The 18,566-nt window shown below is 38.8% G+C and overlaps 1 protein-coding gene across 17 annotated transcripts in view; it reads left to right on the top strand.

Moving 5' to 3' along the window:
• MON2 (MON2 homolog, regulator of endosome-to-Golgi trafficking) overlaps positions 1 to 18,566 on the top strand; it is a 127,967-nt gene that overhangs the window by 5,638 nt on the left and 103,763 nt on the right. For 11 of the 17 annotated variants that reach the window (XM_059683458.1, XM_059683459.1, XM_059683461.1 and 8 more), the window contains exon 2: positions 7,808 to 7,871. The exons of 3 other annotated variants lie outside the window; for them this stretch is intronic. In XM_059683458.1, the coding sequence (XP_059539441.1) occupies positions 7,808 to 7,871 (64 nt within the window). Of the gene's footprint in view, positions 1 to 7,805; positions 7,872 to 13,153; positions 13,235 to 18,566 lie in introns of those variants that run through there. 3 more of the 17 variants (XM_059683466.1, XM_059683464.1, XM_059683471.1) reach the window with 3 other exon arrangements.

Genomic DNA, 18,566 nt, shown 5'->3' on the forward strand with positions numbered 1-18,566 from the left:
CCCATTCAATTTATAAGTACCGCGCGCTAACCGATTGCGCCACTGGAGCTCCGGCTACCCATTCAATTTAAAATGCAATCCCAAAGCAAAGAGAGAGCCATTTCTGTTTAAGTGCAGTATATCAGACACAGCAAATATGACACTCCAAAACAGAAAGGGCTATGAATAATTTCAACCACACTTAGAAACATTTTTTTTTAATTGAATTTATTGGGGAGGCATTGGTTAACAAAACCATACAGGTTTCAAGTGAGGGCTAGATAGTGTTTACACTATATTACATATAGTGCTTACCATATTTTTCCATATGTAAGATGCTATTTTTTTTTCTAAAATCGTTAGACTGAAAATCGAGGGGCATCTTATACACGGAAGTCAGCCAAGGAGGGAGTTGTGAGAGTGCATAGCTGCCCATACCTTGTCAAACAGGCTTTCTCCAATTATGAGCCTTAATGTTATTGACCTCAGTTGATCCCGTAATTGGAGGCGGAGAGTGTGCAGGTGCAACAGAGACTTGAGTGTTATGAGCCCATAAAGTTGTCAAAAAATAAAAAGATAAATACCGGTAAGCGATTATCTTACTTTGCAAAATTCAAACTGAATGTAATCAGCTATGCAAAAGAGCGTGGAAATAGAGCTGCAGAGACAATTTGGACCTCTCCCCACTAAGTATGATCAGACAGTGGAGAAACAGGAAGAACAACACCTTAAGATGCCAAAAAAGAAGGCCTTAAGAGGAAAGTCAGCAAAATGTTTAAAATATTGATTTTTTAATTTTGGGTTGGAAAAGTGTGGGGTGTCTTATACATGGGGGTGTCTTATACATGGAAAAATACGGTAATTGGGAGCTATTTTGGCTTAGTATTTTGTAATGCACTATGGCTTTTTTTGTTGACTTTGGTCAGAGAAATTTGCTCATGTTAAAACCAATTGTGTTCTACCTTATATAATAAAAGCTTAATATGCTAAATGTCCAGTCGTCCAGTTATCCGTTCAACTAGTCAAAGTGTAATATGCTAATGAGATGCTAAGGCCACTCAGCTGCTCGCTATGATGTGCACTGACCACCAGGAGGCAGGCAGTTGACTGGTAGGTTAGCTTGCTGCTGGGGTCCAGCCAATCATGATGGGCAAGACAGGCCGGACACACCCTGGAGCCCTTCTGTGGTCCCTCCCCGGCTGGCCACCTTCCTGCGTCCCTCCCCAGCTCTGATCGTGCACCGGTGGGGTCCCTTGGCCTGGCCTGTGCCCTTTCGCAATCCGGGACCCCTCGGGATGTCAGAGAGCCAGTTTCAGCCCAATCCCGCAGGCCAGGCCAAGGGAAGTAGCAGTTAATTTTTATATCTACGTAAGTTTGTACATAGTTCTAGTAGTGGACATTTGTTAAGTCCCTTCATAGCCTTCATTCCCTCTTATTACCTTCCATGGTAGGCTGTACTCTTTCTTCATTTTCAACCCATTTGGATTTAAGTTAATCTAATTTTTTTGCTCCAGGGTCCCTCAATTGGTTTGATCTAGTTTAAACCCTTCATTTTTGTCCTTCATTTCTTATCTTCATTTCTGCCCAGGTCACATAGTGCCAGTGAGTGCTTTTGGAAAAGGAGAGTTTCTTTTTTCTTCTCAAGAGCTAAAGCAAGAGACCCTATAGTCCTATATAATAAAAAGCTACTATGCAAATTGAACGGTGGAATGACCAGTCGCTATGATGTGCACTGACCACCAGGAGGCAGATGCTCAACCAGGAGCTGCCCCCTGGTGGTCAGGTGCTCCCACAGAGGGAGCACCACTCAGCCAGAAGCCGGACTCCCAGCTGGCAAGCGCAGCTAAGGATGTCTGACTGCTGGCTTAGGCCCGCTTCCTGTGGGGTGCAGGCCTAAGCCATCAGTCGGACATCCCCCGAGGGCTCCCAGACTGCGAGAGGGCGCAGGCTGGGCTGAGGGACACCCCCTGCCCCCGAGTGCATGAAATTCGTGCACCGGGCTGCTAGTGTCATATAAAATGGTGAGGTGTAGAATAAAATGGTGGCTACAAATATTTTTATTGTCAAGATTGGAAGCAGCCTAAGGATGAACCTACCCAGGAAGAGCAGAGAACCAAGAGAATGGCAGAGAAGTGAAACTGTAGCTCTGATGGCATTGTGAATCTCTGGATAACATTTTCTCTGGATTTTTCTATTAGTGGGCACTAAAGTCTCTCCCTCTATTTAGAAATTTTCATTTGTTTGTTTAGAAACAATTATATAGCTACCATATGCTAGGCACTGTGATAGGCATTAGTAATAGTGAGAGATGAAAGACATTTGTTTTTTATCCTCATGGGGCTTGCAGCTGGAATGGAGAAGGAGTTATATAATGAAATGAATGGGATAAAATGTACAGGTACAAACTATAGAGAGCCCACTATTAAAAAGTTGCCACTAAAAAAAGTGATGGAAGAAGTGGTTTCTGTCACTGCTTATGGTTCTGTAAGAGTACCAAAATCAGAAGAACTTGAACCATAAATTTACAGGTATCCTCATGCTTTTAGCAGTGGTTTAATTTCAGTAAAACATTATTTTCCACATTAAATTAGTGTTATTTTGGGTTCGTATTTAATTTGTGGACTTGTTGGCTTTGTAATTTAATAGCTATAAAAATGAGTTTATTTTAAATTTTATTTATACTAACTTAAATTTGTCAATGACTTGGTAGGTCCATAAGAATTTTTATTTTTAAAAGATGTCCTTATACTACTCAATTTTGAGATTCACTAGTAGGGGTGGGTGTTGGGAACCATTGAATTGAGACAGTGGATGGATGGAGGACAAGACTGTAAATAGAGAAGTCTCTTAGTTTAGGTTGATAATGAGAAGGTTGAAGGTTTAGAAGTGGAATCTGAGACGAAAATGAATATAAGATAAGTTCACTACATAATCTTTGTAACTGGTTAGATTTGTGGGATGAGGGAGAAACACCAGATATCTGGTCGGTGACATCTGGATGGATGCTGTTGCTGCTCAGAAAGATAGAATTTATGGGAAGAAGAAACAGTTTTTTTCAGGTGCTGAGGTGGAAGTTGGAGCAGGGGCTTTAAGAGAGACATCTAGCCCTAACCAGTTTGGCTCAGTGGATAGAGTGTCGGCCTGTGGACTGAAGGGTCCCAGGTTCGATTCCGGTCAAGGGCATGTACCTTGGTTGCGGGCACATCCCCAGTAGGAGGTGTGCAGGAGGCAGCTGATCGATGTTTTTCTCTCATCGATGTTTCTAACTCTCTATCCCTCTCCTTTCTCTCTGTAAAAAATCAATAAAATATATTTTCAAAAAAAGAGAGAGAGACATCTATTTTTAATGTCTTGAATTTAAGGTGTCTTTTGAATATCTAGGTTAAAAAGTTCTATAGTTTAGGATATAGGTAAAGAGCAGGAATATAATTTAGGAGTCTTCATAGTTTAGAAAGTTGAAACCATGGAATTGAGAGACTGCCCAGGAAGATTTTATTGAGAAGTGAGGTCAAGGGATATTCTAGGAGGTCTTGGAAGAAGAATCAGCATTCTCTCCTGTCTCTGCTTTTCTATGCACTAGGCCAGTGATGGCGAACCTATGACACGCGTGTCAGAGGTGACACACGAACTCATTTTTTTGGTTGATTTTTCTTCGTTAAATGGCATTGAAATATATAAAATAAATATCAAAAATATAAGTCTTTGTTTTACTATGGTTGCAAATATCAAAAAATTTCTATATGTGACACGGCACCAGAGTTAAGTTAGGGTTTTTAAAATGCTGACACGCCGAGCTCAAAAGGTTCGCCATCACTGCTAGGCTTTGTATTCAAGGACTGGTGTTTATTTTGGTAAGTAAAGGCTATTGAGAAAGGGAAAAAAATATTTGTCGAGAGATTAATTTTAAAAGTAACAAGTATTAAGTGCTGCAGTGTATTCAGTGTATTGAAGACTTTTGGCTCTCTTACCCAACTCACAGATTGCCTTCAGGAATAGAGATATTAAATTGTCCATCTTAACTTATATCATCTCTATCCAAGTCCGCACAATCTAACACTTTTTCCCCCCATGGGGTCAATTCAGAAAAAATAACTATGTTTACAATTGTGTAGTTCCCATGTAGGTATCAAGGTATCTGATCAGAGTAGGGGATATTTTTAAAGCAAGAAGATAAAGACTCTTCTTCACACAGATAATTCTTGACAAATAGAAGGAAATCTGAGTCTGAATACTTCCATTTATACAGGTTACTATTGAAGATGTGGGCGAGGTCTATGTATGAAGTAAGGCTGCAGTGGTTAGGGGGACCCTGATATATGTGTTGTCAATAAACATTGATAGTGAAACTTCCCAGCAACACAGGGTGCCTATGAGAATAAGATGTTACAGTTTCAAATGAGGAGCCATGAAATAGGTCTAATTATATCTAAGGCTGCAAATAGTTCTTGGGTGATTTCTTGAGTTTAGGAATGAAAATATCAGTTATATATATTTTAAAACACTTCTTTGGAACTACTTAAAAAAATGACAACACCCCATTGTCTTCTTCCTTATGTGTAAAAATATTTTTTTAACGTATTGTATACTTATTTATAAGTTGATTTATTTATACTTATGTATGATATATACATGAGTCCACTCTTATTTATCTTAGGAAATTAAAATAGTATATGGCAAATTTGACATCGTTTACTGATACCTCACATGCTACAGGACTGATTTTTAGAAACAGGATTTGGGAAAGGTCATACTGACTAGAATTCAGAAAGCCAGGAAAAATTACATTGGCTTTTATGATGGACTAGAGGCCCAGTGCATGAAATTCGTGCACTGTGTGTGTGTGTGTGTGTGTGTGCACGCGCACCTCAGCTTAGCCTGCACCCTCTCCAATCTGGGATCCCTCTCGCAATCCCGAACTGCTGGCTCCCAATTGCTCGCCTGCCTGCTTGCCTGATTGCCCCTAACTGCTTCTGCCTGCCAGCCTGATTACCACCTAACCACTCCCCTGCCAGCCTAATTGACGCCTAACTGCTCCCCTGCCAGCCCGATCTCCCCCAACAGCCCTCCCCTGCCGGCCTGATCACCCCCAGCTGCCCTGCCCTGCAGGCCTGGTCGCCCCCAACTTCCCTCCCCTGCAGGCCTGGTTGCCCCCAACTGAGGGTCGCCCCCAACTGCCCTCCCCTTCCGGCCCAGTCACCCCTAACTATCCTCCCCTTCAGGCCTGGTTGCCCACAACTGGCCTCCCCTGCAGGCCATCTTGTGGTGGCCATCTTGTGGCCACATGGGGGCGGCCATCTTGTGTGTTGGAGTGATGGTCAATTTGCATACTAGTCATGGCTAATTAGCGTATCTAGGCTAATTAGCATATTCCTCTCTTATATAGGATTACTTTGATCAAGCTCTTTTGACTGAAGCAGAATAAAATGTTGAATTTAAGCATATGCAGGGTACATAGGGCCATAGTGAGAAGGGGGAGAGGTTGAATATTCGAAAATTATGGTAGAAGAAATCTCAGTGACCACAGATTAATTTCAGTTGGCCCAATAAGAAATGTACCCAAGATAGTTTGAGTTGAGGTGTGTGGGTATAACAAAGTATGAATAATAATTTTAGTGTTCTTTAATTTTTACAGTAGTAAATTTGCTGTTTTGTACATCTTTAAAGTATATCCAGAATTTGACCACTTTTTACTATCTTAATCAGTGTCACCTCTCGCGTATCCACCACATATCTTGCTTATGTTATTGCAATAGCCTCCTAAATATTGCTGCCTGTTGAAATCACCTGAAGATTTTAAAACTTCTTATGCCTGGATCTTACTGGCATTCATTCTGATTTAAGGAATGGGCATCAGGATTTTTTTAAGCTTCTAATATGCACGGCTCCAAATAATCAGAAAATCAATACTCTTTTCCTGAAGTAGTCCCTTTATTTTTATTTATTTTAAATAGTCCCTTTATTTTTACTATATTTTTCTGCAAGTAGCGATGGTCTTTTAATTTGGGACATTTCTACTTCTTAAAATTATTAAGTCCTAAGTGTAACCATTAGGGCTCTTAGTTGTGAGCAATGCAATCTGACTCTGGCAGATATAAATAGAAATGAAATCGAGCGGTTCACAGCATTTGTAGAAGGCTGGATGGAGCCAGCCTTAGAAAAAGTACAGGAACAAAGAGAGGCTAAGCAGCTAGAGTCACAGCACAACATGCCAGCGAGATCATTACTGCTGTCTCTGCTGAACAGTGACTGGGTGCCTCAGATTGCACTCCTGGTTGCACTGGCCCCTTCATGCAACCACTGGTTCTGCTGCCATCACTGCTCTTGGAAAGTACATGTCATCTCCACTGTGGCCATTGTCAGAAAGAATTGTCTCTTGTCTCTTTGCTTTTCTCTGCCACTAGTTCCCGTATGATAGTGTGTGAGTGAGATAATTGTGGACTGCCAGGACATGTGGAAAAGCAAGCACATATCTGGCATTTTCCTTTTTTAATAGTGGAACATAGCCTCTATCTTGCATCAAAACTTGTGAAGTTGTGAATTTTTCAAATAAAAGCAAGGGTTTTACGTGGTTGGAAGCCAACAAATAGCAAAGGTCTACACATAGTGTAGTCAACAATGTGTTATTTATTTTATGCATTAATTCACTGGTTCTCAAACTAAGAACCCATAAGACATGGTGTTCTCCCATAATTGTTTTTATACATTTAGAGCATGGTCCCACTTGTTCTTTAGCAAGTAGTAAGAGGTAACAAAATAGATGAGCAAGTAGCAAGCAAATTAATAGGGAAACTTGGACATATAAGTATTTGTGTATTATTTTTAGAGGTGTGGAGACCAGAATAAGTAGAAAATAGACATGCTTCTTTTTGTTTTATTTTATTTCATTTTTTCTTTTAATCTTTATTGTTGAAAGTAGAACATAGGTCCTCCTTTTTCCCGCATGGCATGTTTCTTGGTAGTTAAAATATCCTGAGTTTCTATGATGGAAGCTGTATATCAATATTTATGTTAACATTGTCCAATAGAAATATAATGTGGACCACAAGTATAATCCATAGATACAATTTTAAATTGAACTTAAAAAGTAAAAACACCATTCATTTTAATAATATATATTATTTAACCCAGTGTGTTCAAAATAATTTCACTTCAACGTTCAATATAAATATTTAAGGGATAGTTTACATTTTTTATCACGCTAAGTCTTCAGAAACCTAGTGTGTTTTAAACTTAGAGCACAGCTTATTTCAGACTAGCCACATACAATGTGCTTAATAGTCACATGTAATCAATGGCTACCATATTGGACATCACAGTTCTGTGGCATTGCATAAAATGCCATCTGATCTTCAAGTACTAAACATACTTATGATGTAGTGTTTTAGACATTTTGTGAAAACTGAATGGGTGTTTAAAAAAATGTAACCTAAAAGTAATAAGTGCTTGGTTATCCATTCTCTTCTAATTCAAAACAGTTTTACTTGATATTGCAGTGTTTTGCTATTTTTATGGTGGGGAGGGAAGTGTGAAATGGGGAAAAGAAACCTAATTTTGTTTTTATTATTTTTTATTTTCTGAACATTGAAATTTGTAAGTATTTAGGGTATTCCAGATGTGCCTTAAGGCAGAGAAAGCAACATGCTGTAGTGCAGAGCTTGCATGTGAATAATTAAATTAATCATATTTTATTACATTTTATCGAAGTTTTAAAAATAAAAATATAATAGTGACTGAGTCTGTACTCAAAAGTTTATCATATATGATTTTTTCCCCTAGATAATTTATGTTAAAAGTAAGTCTTGTGTTCTAATTATTTTTATTCTTGCAGGCTGCTGAATCAGGAATAATAAAAGTTAAAACAATAGCTGCACGAAACACCGAAATTTTGGCAGGTAATTTTTTGTATTAAAAATTCAATAATCAATGAAAAATTGACTAATAGAAGTAGAATCTTAAAAAAACAACAGTTTTTGTAACACAAAGTTCCTAACTTATTAACTAACTGGGTTTCTCAGAGATGAATGCTATAAAATCCTCTGAAGTAAAATATATAAAATTATTAACTCCTTAAAGGCAAAATTTTTCTTACTCATCTTTTCATTCTCCTCTACCTTTTGTCAATAACCTAAGACACACTTTACCTATCCAATTATTATTTGTTGTATTGAATTGAATTTAGATTGGCTCTCAGTCCACCTTCTAAAGTCTATTTTATCTTTAATATAAACAAGTCATAATGTAGTGTTATTATAAACCTAGTAATACTAAATGAGTTCTCAGTCCTGCGACTAAGGCATTATAGTCATGAAGAAAGAATGGGAGTGGGGTGGAGGAAAGAAAACAAGTATTTGCTTACATTCTCATGATTGAACCTGGTGTTCAAGAAGAGCTTTGAAGAGGTTTTTGGGGGGGCACCATTTTGATATAGTCTACTTCTTTTTCTTTGGTGCCTTTCTATTCTTACATCAGTAATGAACATGGAAAAGGAAGGAAACTGGTATTTTTGAAAATTTGTTACATGTCAACTTTTTGTGCCACTCTGTCTTATACAAGACAGTCTTATGGGGAAATATTTTTATTTTATAGTAGAGCAAGTTGAGATGTAAAGAGAGTAAGTTACTTGCCTATGATCACATGATAAGTGATGGAAACAGATTCAAACCCAGGGTTATTTAGAGCCACCACATTCTTTCTGCTGCAGTGCCATGGTGTTGCGAGGTTTCCATACCAGCTACTCCTCCCCCATGTTTCTACTTAATCATTGCTTACTTCAGTGACCCTTCCTTCAATCTGCTTTTCCAGTTCAATAATGCTTTTGGTCTCAGCTAGTTATAGGAGAAAAGCAGTCCTATTAAGTTAATTTACACAAAGTCTAAATACTAGTAAGAGTCTCTAACTCTCATAAATCTCTACTTTTTTTAAAAATATATTTTATTGATTTTTTACAGAGAGGAGGGAGCAGGAGAGTGAGTTAGAAACATCGATGAGAGAGAAACATCTATCAGCTGCCTCCTGCAGACCCCCTACTGGGGATGTGCCCGCAGCCAAGGTACATGCCCTTGACTGGAATCGAACCTGGAACCCTTCAGTCTACAGGCCGACGCTCTATCCACTGAGCCAAACCGGTCAGGGCCAAATCTCTACATTTTTTAAAAAAGGATACCAAATACAGCTCTAATTGGTGGAATTTCAGAGTATTACAAAATGAAATGAAGACTTTTGGGGGCAGTTTAAGAATGGGAAGTGAGAGTGGGTTTCACATAGGCTTGCCAGCTTTGCTGCAAATTTGCCCTTAGGGTTAGCTCTCCTAAGTTACATGTGTTTCTCACAGCCTCTTCTCTGATTTTGAACATTCTGTCAAAACATCAAATAGTTTTACATTATTCACAGCATTGAATAATGCTCAGTGTGCATGTTGAGAAGGGGTGAAGTGAAGGGAAAAGGCAAAGGTATGTATTGTTGGATTCAGAGGGTGGGCAAGTGGATTTTAGGAGATGCATGTTGTGAGAAAAGTAATGATTAAAGATAAATTATAATCTGGATATTTTTAAGTTGGAGACATGATAGACCAATCATATTAGAATATCATTATACATATTTACTTTTGCTACTGTCATTGCTGATATTATGGTAAGTTCTTAATTATTCTCCAATAATAAAAGTTTACATTGGGTCTGTAGTTGATGGAAGATATTTTAAAAAGACTGATTTCTTTAGAGGATCATTACCTGTTATAGAGTTGTATACCAAGTAAAATATCTAATTAGTTAATCCTTAAGGATGAGCAATAAAAATTTTCTCAGTCAGTATGAGTTTAGTATATAGGTAAGCTATTAATTTCATTCTAAAGCACTTAGCTTTATCTAAATCAAGGTAGAACAAATCTTTATGCACATACAACTAATCAGTCATGCTTTAATTTCATAGTATCTAAAGCCACGTACCTGAGGAGCTATTTAAAATTTTTCCTGGTGTTTTGTTTTATTTTGTTTGTTTTTTACCAAGTATTTATAACAATTGATACTTTAAATTTTATAGATTTTTTAGATCACTGTCATCTTGAAAAAAATCAAAGGCTCTTAAGAACAAAAGAGTTTAAATTCGTCAATATGTAGTTTCTAAACTACTTAGTTCAGAGTACAGTTAATACTGAGAAAAAAATTTAGTTGATATATTTTTTTAATTTCCTGAGGAATGTTTGCTTCTCTACAGTGCTAGGGACTATAGGTTACTATGTTTGTGCTGTAACGGATGTTAAAGATACATAATGGAGGCATCTTAAATGAGGTGAGATACTGAATTCTCAGAGATCTTTGCATATTCAGAAAACATAATGGGTTGCTATAAAAATCAGAACCTTGACTTAGGATCAGTCTGATTAATGATATCCAGCATAAATTTCTAGCCAAATTTAGTTTTCTTAGATTTATTTTCCAAGGGAAGGTTATTTACATTGCAGAATAAATCTTTGTTTTACATCTCCCCTTCTTTTAAGCATCCTCCTTTAATGTTTATTTTTCTTTGTTTTCACTGCTGTCATGAATGCTGACATAAGTGGGAATGCTTTGCCAGGTAATGTCAGCATTGATTCAGATATACAGATCATTTTCTCAAAATTTCCTTTTTCTTTTAAAAACAAAACTGTTAATGAGAGATAGCAACATAAAATTTTTCATTTACAAGGCCAAATGCCTTAATCTTATATTTGATTACCATATGTTACAAATTGTTTTTATTATACCATCTTAAAATATACTTGAAATTGAATGAGAAAGCTTATGCTATTCAAAAAGTACATAACAGAGAATCTACTTTTTGAATAAATATTTTAACAAGAAATCAATGAAGTTGTGATGTCTTTTAAAACTGTATATTTAACGCCTACCCAAAACTAGACAATTACATCTACCCATAGCTGCTTTCAGCTACTGTCAGATACATGTAGAATTTTACACAGATAATTATTATGTATGATTTGTGTTCTTTTCCTCACATAGATTCCCTCACCTTTTTCATTTCTACATGATCTTATTACTAAAAGGTCTCTAATTTAAGTAATTTGAGTAAATATACTTTATAATTTTTCCCCAACATTAAAAAGTAAATTATCTTCTGATTTTATTTAGTATATTGTCTTATCAATACATATACTTGTGATATTTCATAAACATTTATAGACTGTATCAGACAACATATTATTAGTAGGAATAATTATGTAAGAAGCACCAGGTGTGATACAAAGACAGTTAATATAATTTGCCTATAATCTATATGGAAATATAAGAAATATATTTGAATATATTTGAGCCATACTGTTTAGCTTACTTGCCTTTTGAAGTCCTTTGCCAGAAATTTTCCCTTCTAGATGACATACTTCCTGTGAGGTCAGGATCAATATCTTACTCTTCCTTATATTGCTAGTAGGTAGTACATTATTTGTGAAGTAGTAAGCCCTCATTAAATGCAGATATGTGTCTAGTATGTTTTTCTACTTTTCTTTAATTTTCCATTATGATGATTTGAGTACATTTTGTCTTATTTAATTCATGTCAGCCAGATAACAGAGTAATGAAGGAGTCCGACCCTAAGTAGAGAATTCTAATACTATGTGGTAAATGCCAAGATGGAAGTATAGATAGGCTTGTTATGGAAACATAGGGAAGGCACCTAATCCATCTTGGGAATCTGAAGGTGAGTCTTGAAGCCTGAAAAAGAGATAGCTAGGCAAATAAGTTATAGAAGAGGAAAGTAAAGGAGATTACTTGTATACATGAGGTATAAAACATCTTGGTCTATTTAGTTACACTATTCAGGTATTACCATTGTGTGTGATATCCTGAGCAGATTGATGGAAAGAGTTTGAATCAGGGAAGTGACACATTAATATTTTTATGTAAATTACTCTGACAGCAATTCGGAAGATATACTTCATTGTACCATCAGTAAGGCAGAGGTCTGTTGGTAGGCTATTCCTATAATCCAGGCTAGAAGACACAGGGGGCTGGAACTAATGTCATGCTCACAATTTGAGCTAATGGGCCAGAGTTTCTTTACAATACAATGTGTTCTTATTTATTATATTTCCTTGGGTTTGGGTTTTTTTTTCTTTGAAAAATTTTAATTTTTATCCTGCTTTTTATTATATTATAAATACTTTTCTTTGATGCCATCTTTTGTCATTTTTTTTAAGTTGCTCTATAATTTAGTAATTATAGCATATTTAACCATTCCTCTATGGTAGGCATGTTTTAGTATTTAGAACTTTCTAAAGATTAATTTCTAGAAATGAAATTAATAAACTAAAGGGTATGAACATGTTCTTGGAATTTGTTACTACACTGCTTTCTACAAAGATAAAACTTGGTGCATTTACCAAATATATGTGAGTATCTTTAAAACATCCTTGCCAGATTATTATTTTTAAAAAATCTTTTTGGTAATTGAATAGGCAGATAACTTCTAATTTAAATGACATTTCTCTTTAATATTACACATTATTCTCTGAATATATTCTATTTTATTTTACATTTATTTTGAGTTTTTGTATCTTCCTTATCAAATTTTTGAGGTATTTATATAGCAAAAATATTAAATTCCCATCATGTGTATATTTTCTGCAAGTCATTTACCTTTTAATTTTTTTAATTAGATCCTTTTTATTTTTACATAATCTAATTTTCTGATTTGTTGCTCTCTGCTTAGGAAGCTCTTCTCCTACCACATAGTTTTTATTTTTTTCTAGTTTTTCTGCAGTTTGATTTTTTTCTTAATAATATACGGGATGACATAAGGACCTAGATTTTATTTTCTTTTGCAAAATTACTAATTGTATCTACATCATTTGTTGAATAATCCTTCCTTTTTTTAATAATGTACTTTTAATATGAGACTCTCCATGCTTTTATTTGTCTTCCAATTCTTGAGTTATTTAAAACATTTTCAGACCTTTTGAACCATTAAATTTTTTTTTAAATGTTAGTAATATCAGTCTTTTCCCTAAGTAGATTTTAAGGGTTTTGAGGATAGCAATTGTTTTCACATCACATTTTATTTCTTTCATAAGAATTACAATTTGTTATTTAATGGCCATTAAAATTCATCATAATAAAACTTTTATTAGTCCCTATTAGTGTTATTCATAGTGGGGTATCCTAGTTTAATTCTTTTTTTCCAGGATAAAAACTGCAATTATGCAGTGAGACTCCTCAGAGCAAGGAAACCCCTAGGATATGGGGACCTGCTGGACCTCTTTCAGGTGTGTGAAAGTACATAATTTGAACTCATAGTTATAAAATTTGGACATAAAATATATTTATTAAACACACAGTGTTATTCAATCAGAGGAGTTATGCCTATTAATGGACTTAGGTAGAAAATAATCTTTTTTTAGCCCCCAAAAGCTATCTTTAAATTTTAATGGAAATTGAAATAGAGAATTTTGATTAAAAAGAGTTGACCTTTTCCTTTTTTCCTGGGCTGATAAAAAAAATGGTTAAATCAAGTTAGATGTTCTTTAAATTGCTGGGCAGTGTTTTTTTCCATGTGATTTTCAGAGTTTATACCCATAAGGTTTTTATATAAAACTATGCTTAAATAGTATGTCATTAAAATTATTAAATACAAAAGGAGAGCAACTATTCTCTCATATAGAAGAGTAAGATTAATTTCTGCTTCTTAGGTCAGCTATCCCTTTGAAAAGAAAAACACCAGTAGCTTTTTCCCCCCTGATCAGTATCTTACTGCATTGCGATCTGCATATGAGGAATATGTTTTTGTTTTTCACATTATGCTTCAAGAGATAGAAAAGATCAATAGATTTATTTATTTTTTTGTTGATCATCTGTTCTGTATATTACAGAGACTTCCCTTTTGACCATTATATTGTCATATAAAGTGGGAGGGGAAAAAAAGTGGGAAGGAGACGAGATATTTGATTACTTTGAGTTATATTAAAAGGAAGTTTTTAAAAATTATTTTTATTACTATCTTAAGTTTATCTCAGTTTGATAGACCTGGATAACTGTGACTGACATGGATACACCATTTCATTATAATTCACCTTATTCATTCGAAGATGCAGTTTTTTCACAGTTTAATATTCCCCAAATTGGTATGCATCATACAATTGATGGCATCTAAGAATCACTGTAGGCCAGGTGGTATTATAGTTGTTTATTTTCAGTGCCTATGTGAACATATTTGTAATTGTTCTTATTAGCACATCTGTTATGTGCATTGTTATCACATTAAGTTTAATTGCCTTGTAAAATGTCACCTTAGTTATTGTACAAAAACTTTCTGTTAATGTCTTATGGTAAGTAAGCGCTAGCATCAAAACATGGGTGTGATTAAGATCTGACAATAGTGAAGTACTCTGAGGCATCTCCAATACTCTTGATGGCCTAGACCCGTGGTCGGCAAACCATGGCTCGTGAGCCACATGCGGCTCTTTGGCCCCTTCAGTGTGGCCACGAAGTTTCAATCGCACTGTACGTGCATGCCCGCACGTGGTATTTTGTGGAAGAGCCATACTCAAGGGGCCGCAGTTTGCCGACCACTGGCCTAGACCGACTTCTCCGCATGGGCCATGAAGTTTGAGTCACACTGTACGTGCGTGCCCGCCAGTGGTATTTTGTGGAAGAGCCACATTGAAGGGGCCAAAGAGCCGCATGTGGCTCGTGAGCCGCGGTTTGCCGACCACGGGCCTAGACACTAGAGCAGTGATTCTCAACCTGTGGGTTGCAACCCCTTTGGGGGTCAAATGACCCTTTCACAGGGGTCGCCTAAGACCATTGGAAAACACATATATAATTACATATTGTTTTTGTGATTAATCACTATGCTTTAATTATGTTCAATTTGTAAAAATGAAATTGGGGATCACCACAACATGAGGAACTGTATTAAAGGGTCTCGGCATTAAGAAGGTTGAGTACCACTGCGCTAGAGGATGAAATTGTAAGGAAAAATTTAAGTGATTAGTTAGCACTGTATCATCCTATCTAATAAAAGAGAAACATGGTAATTAGCGTACAACCGCTACCCTTCCCATTGGCTAATCAGCGAGATATGCAAATTTTTTTTTTAAAATTAAATCTTTATTGTTCAGATTATTACATTTGTTCCTCTTTTTCCCCCCCCATATTTCCCCTCCTCCCAGTTCCCCCCCCCACCCTCCGCCCTCACTCCCCACCCACTGTCCTCATCCATAGGTGCACCATTTTGTCCAGTCTCTTCCCACATCTCCCACACCCCTTTCCCCCCCAAGAATAGTCAGTCCATTCCCTTTCTATGTCCCTGATTCTATTATGATCACCAGATTATTTATTCACTTGATTCTTAGATTCACTTGTTGATAGATGCCTGTTTGTTGTTCATAATTTGTATCTTTACCTTTTTCTTCTTCCTCTTCTTAAAGGATACCTTTCAGCATTTCATATAATCCTGGTTTGGTGGTGATGAACTCCTTTAGCTTTTCCTTATCTGTGAAGCTCTTTATCTGACCTTCAGTTCTGAATGATAGCTTTGCTGGATAAAGTAATCTTGGTTGTAGGTTCTTGGTATTCATCACTTTGAATATTTCTTGCCATTCCCTTCTGGCCTGCAAAGTTTCTGTTGAGAAATCAGCTGACAGTCGTATGGGTATTCCCTTGTAGGTAACTCGGTTTCTTTCTCTTGCTGCTTTTAAGATTCTCTCTTTGTCTTTTGCTCTTGGCATTTTAATTATGATGTATCTTGGTGTGGTCCTCTTTGGATTCCTTTTGTATGGGGTTCTCTGCGCTTCCTGGACCTGTAAGTCTATTTCTCTCACCAGGTGGGGGAAGTTTTCTGTCATTATTTCTTCAAATAGGTTTTCAATATCTTGCTCTCTCTCTTCTTCTGGCACCCCTATAATTCTGATGTTGGTACGCTTGAAGCTGTCCCAGAGGCTCCTTACACTATCTTCTTATTTTCGGATTCTTTTTTCATTTTGCTTTTCCTGTTGGGTGTTTTTTGCTTCTTCGCATTTCAAATCTTTGACTTGATTCTTGCACTCCTCTGGTCTGCTGTTGGGTGTCTGTATAATATTCTTTATTTCAGTCAGTGTATGCTTAATTTCTAGTTGGTTCTTTATCATAACATCGAGGGTCTGATTAGATTTCTTGAGGATCTCACTACATTTATCGGCGGCTTCTAGACAGTTCTTGAGAGACCTTAAAAGTGTGGTTCTGAACTCTATATCCTCCATGGACAATTTTGTCCTGTTTCTTTGTCTCCGCATTTTTTATGCTTTCTTGGTGCACCCCCCTAGTGGTCTTTGTGCGCAGTCTTGTTGTAGTTAAGCCTTGATTGTTGTCGGCAATACTGGGGGTGATTTGACCTCCAGGCTAACTGGCTATGAGAGTCAGCCGTGTCTGCAGTGGGAGAGCTTCTGTGCTGGATCTCTAGGGCGGTGCTAATCTAGCATTTGCCTGAGGCTATCCGGCAAATGGCTCTGGGCAGGGCTTGGGCGGGGCGGGTCCCCGGGGATCTACAGGGCGGGCCAGAGCGAGCAGTTATGGCTGCTCTCAGTTCCGTCCCTAGGGTCTCTGCCTCACAGAGTCCCAGCAACCGCTGCAAACCTCGGAGAGAAAGCTGCCTTAGATTTATGACCGAAGCCAGACAGTCCTGCTTCTCCCGTTTGAGTCTGGGTCCCTAGAGACTCGCCCGGATCTGGAGCTCAGAGTCTGAAACTCCCTCCCGATTGAAAACAACAACCGCGCCCTCCGCCGCCAGCCCGCTCCGCGCGCACTCCGCACCTGAGTATTTCACTTCAGCACTGTGCCTCCTCTGAGTCTGGGTATGATATTCTCTTTCCTCCTAGTTGTAGAATTTCCACTCAGCCAGCCTTCCTGTGGTTCTGGATGATGTCCGTTCCGTCTTTTAGTTGTTTTTTGAAGTGGTTGTTCCAGGCAGCAATCTCCGGCGTTAACCTATGCCGCCATCTTGGTTTTTCTCCATGATTCCTTCTTGAATGATGAGACGAGATATGCAAATTAACTGCCAGCCAAGATGGCAGCCGGCAGCCAGGCAGCTTGAAACTAACATGAGGCTTGCTTGCTTCAGTGATGGAGGAAACCAACATTCCCCGCCTGCCGCTCCTGGGCTCTGAGCTGCTAAGAAACATTGTTACAAATATAGAGCTAAACAAAACCCCAGAAACCTGTTTTCAGTCAGCCGGGATCTCAGAGCTGGAGTCGCAACAAAGTTTCAAATACAGAAAGTAAACAAAGCCAGAAACCTGCTTTCAGCAGCGAGGTCTCACAGCTAAAGCCGGCTCTCAGCTCCAGTGACAGCCATAAATCCAAGAGTAAAAAAAAAAAAAAAGAAAAAAAGGAGCGGTTGGGAGCTTCAGTCACCCGCCAGCCTGAAAACGGCCCTCAGCCCCTCACCCAGACTGGCCAGGCACCCCAGTGGGGACCCCCACCCTGAAGGGTGTGTGACCAGCTGCAAATAGCCATCATCCCCTCACCCAGGCTGGCCAGGCACCCAAACGGGACCCCCACCCTGATCCAGGACACCCTTCAGGGCAAACCAGCTGGCCCCCACCCGTGCACCAGGCCTCTATTCTATATAGTAAAGGGTAATATGCTTCCCAGCACCGGGATCAGCGGAGCCGTGAGGCCTCCCGGCACCGGGATCAGCGTGACAGGGGGCAGCGCCCAAACCCCCTGATCGGCCCTGCTCTGTGCCTGATTGGGGGGAGCTCCCCAACCCCCTGATCGGCCCTGCTCTGTGTGTGACAGGGTGCGGCCCCCCAACCTCCCCATGGGCCCTGCTCTGTGTGTGACAGGGTGCGGAGCCCCAACCCCCCTTTTGGGCCCTGCTCTGTGCGTGACAGGGGGTAGTGCTCCAACCCCCTGATCAGCCGGCTCTGTATGTGACAGGGTTGGCACCACAACCCCCTGATCCGCCCTGCTCTGTGCATGACAAGGGGTGGCGCCGCAACCTCCCCATCAACCCTGGCTTGAGTGTGACAGGGGGCGGCGCCCCAACCCCCCAATCGGCCCTATCCTGAGCGTGACTGAGGGTGGCATCGCAACCTCCTGATCCGCCCTGCTCTGTGCATGATGGGGCGACGCCCCAACTCCCCAATCGGCCCTGCTCTGAGCCTGACCAGGATCTGCAGGGCAGGCACCTAGGGATTGGGCTTGCTCTCTGCCACCCGGGAGTGGGCCTAAGCCAGCAGGTCGTTATCTCCCGAGGGTCCCAAACTGGGAGAGGGCACAGGCGGGGCTTAGGGACCAGCCCCCCTCGACCCCCTGGGTGCACAAATTTTTGTGCACCGGGCCTCTAGTAGTTTATAATTGATTTACACTCTTGAGAGATTATGGATATGTCTTGAAACCATTGTCATTAGCCATTCTATAAAAATACATTGTTTTTCCTTCTATGAAGACAGGATTCCTTTCCTACATTTATCTGAAGGCTTAAGGCAGACAACTTTAAAGTGCAGATCATTGGTTCTTCTTAGATACTTTTAACTCTCTTCCTTCTATTTGTATCAAGTCCTGTTTACTTTAAATACGGGCAACACCCGGTGAGGTAGGGATGGACCCGGTGAGGTT

This window comes from Myotis daubentonii, chromosome 2 (assembly GCF_963259705.1).
Source record: "Myotis daubentonii chromosome 2, mMyoDau2.1, whole genome shotgun sequence".
NCBI classification, from domain to species: Eukaryota; Metazoa; Chordata; class Mammalia; order Chiroptera; family Vespertilionidae; genus Myotis; species Myotis daubentonii.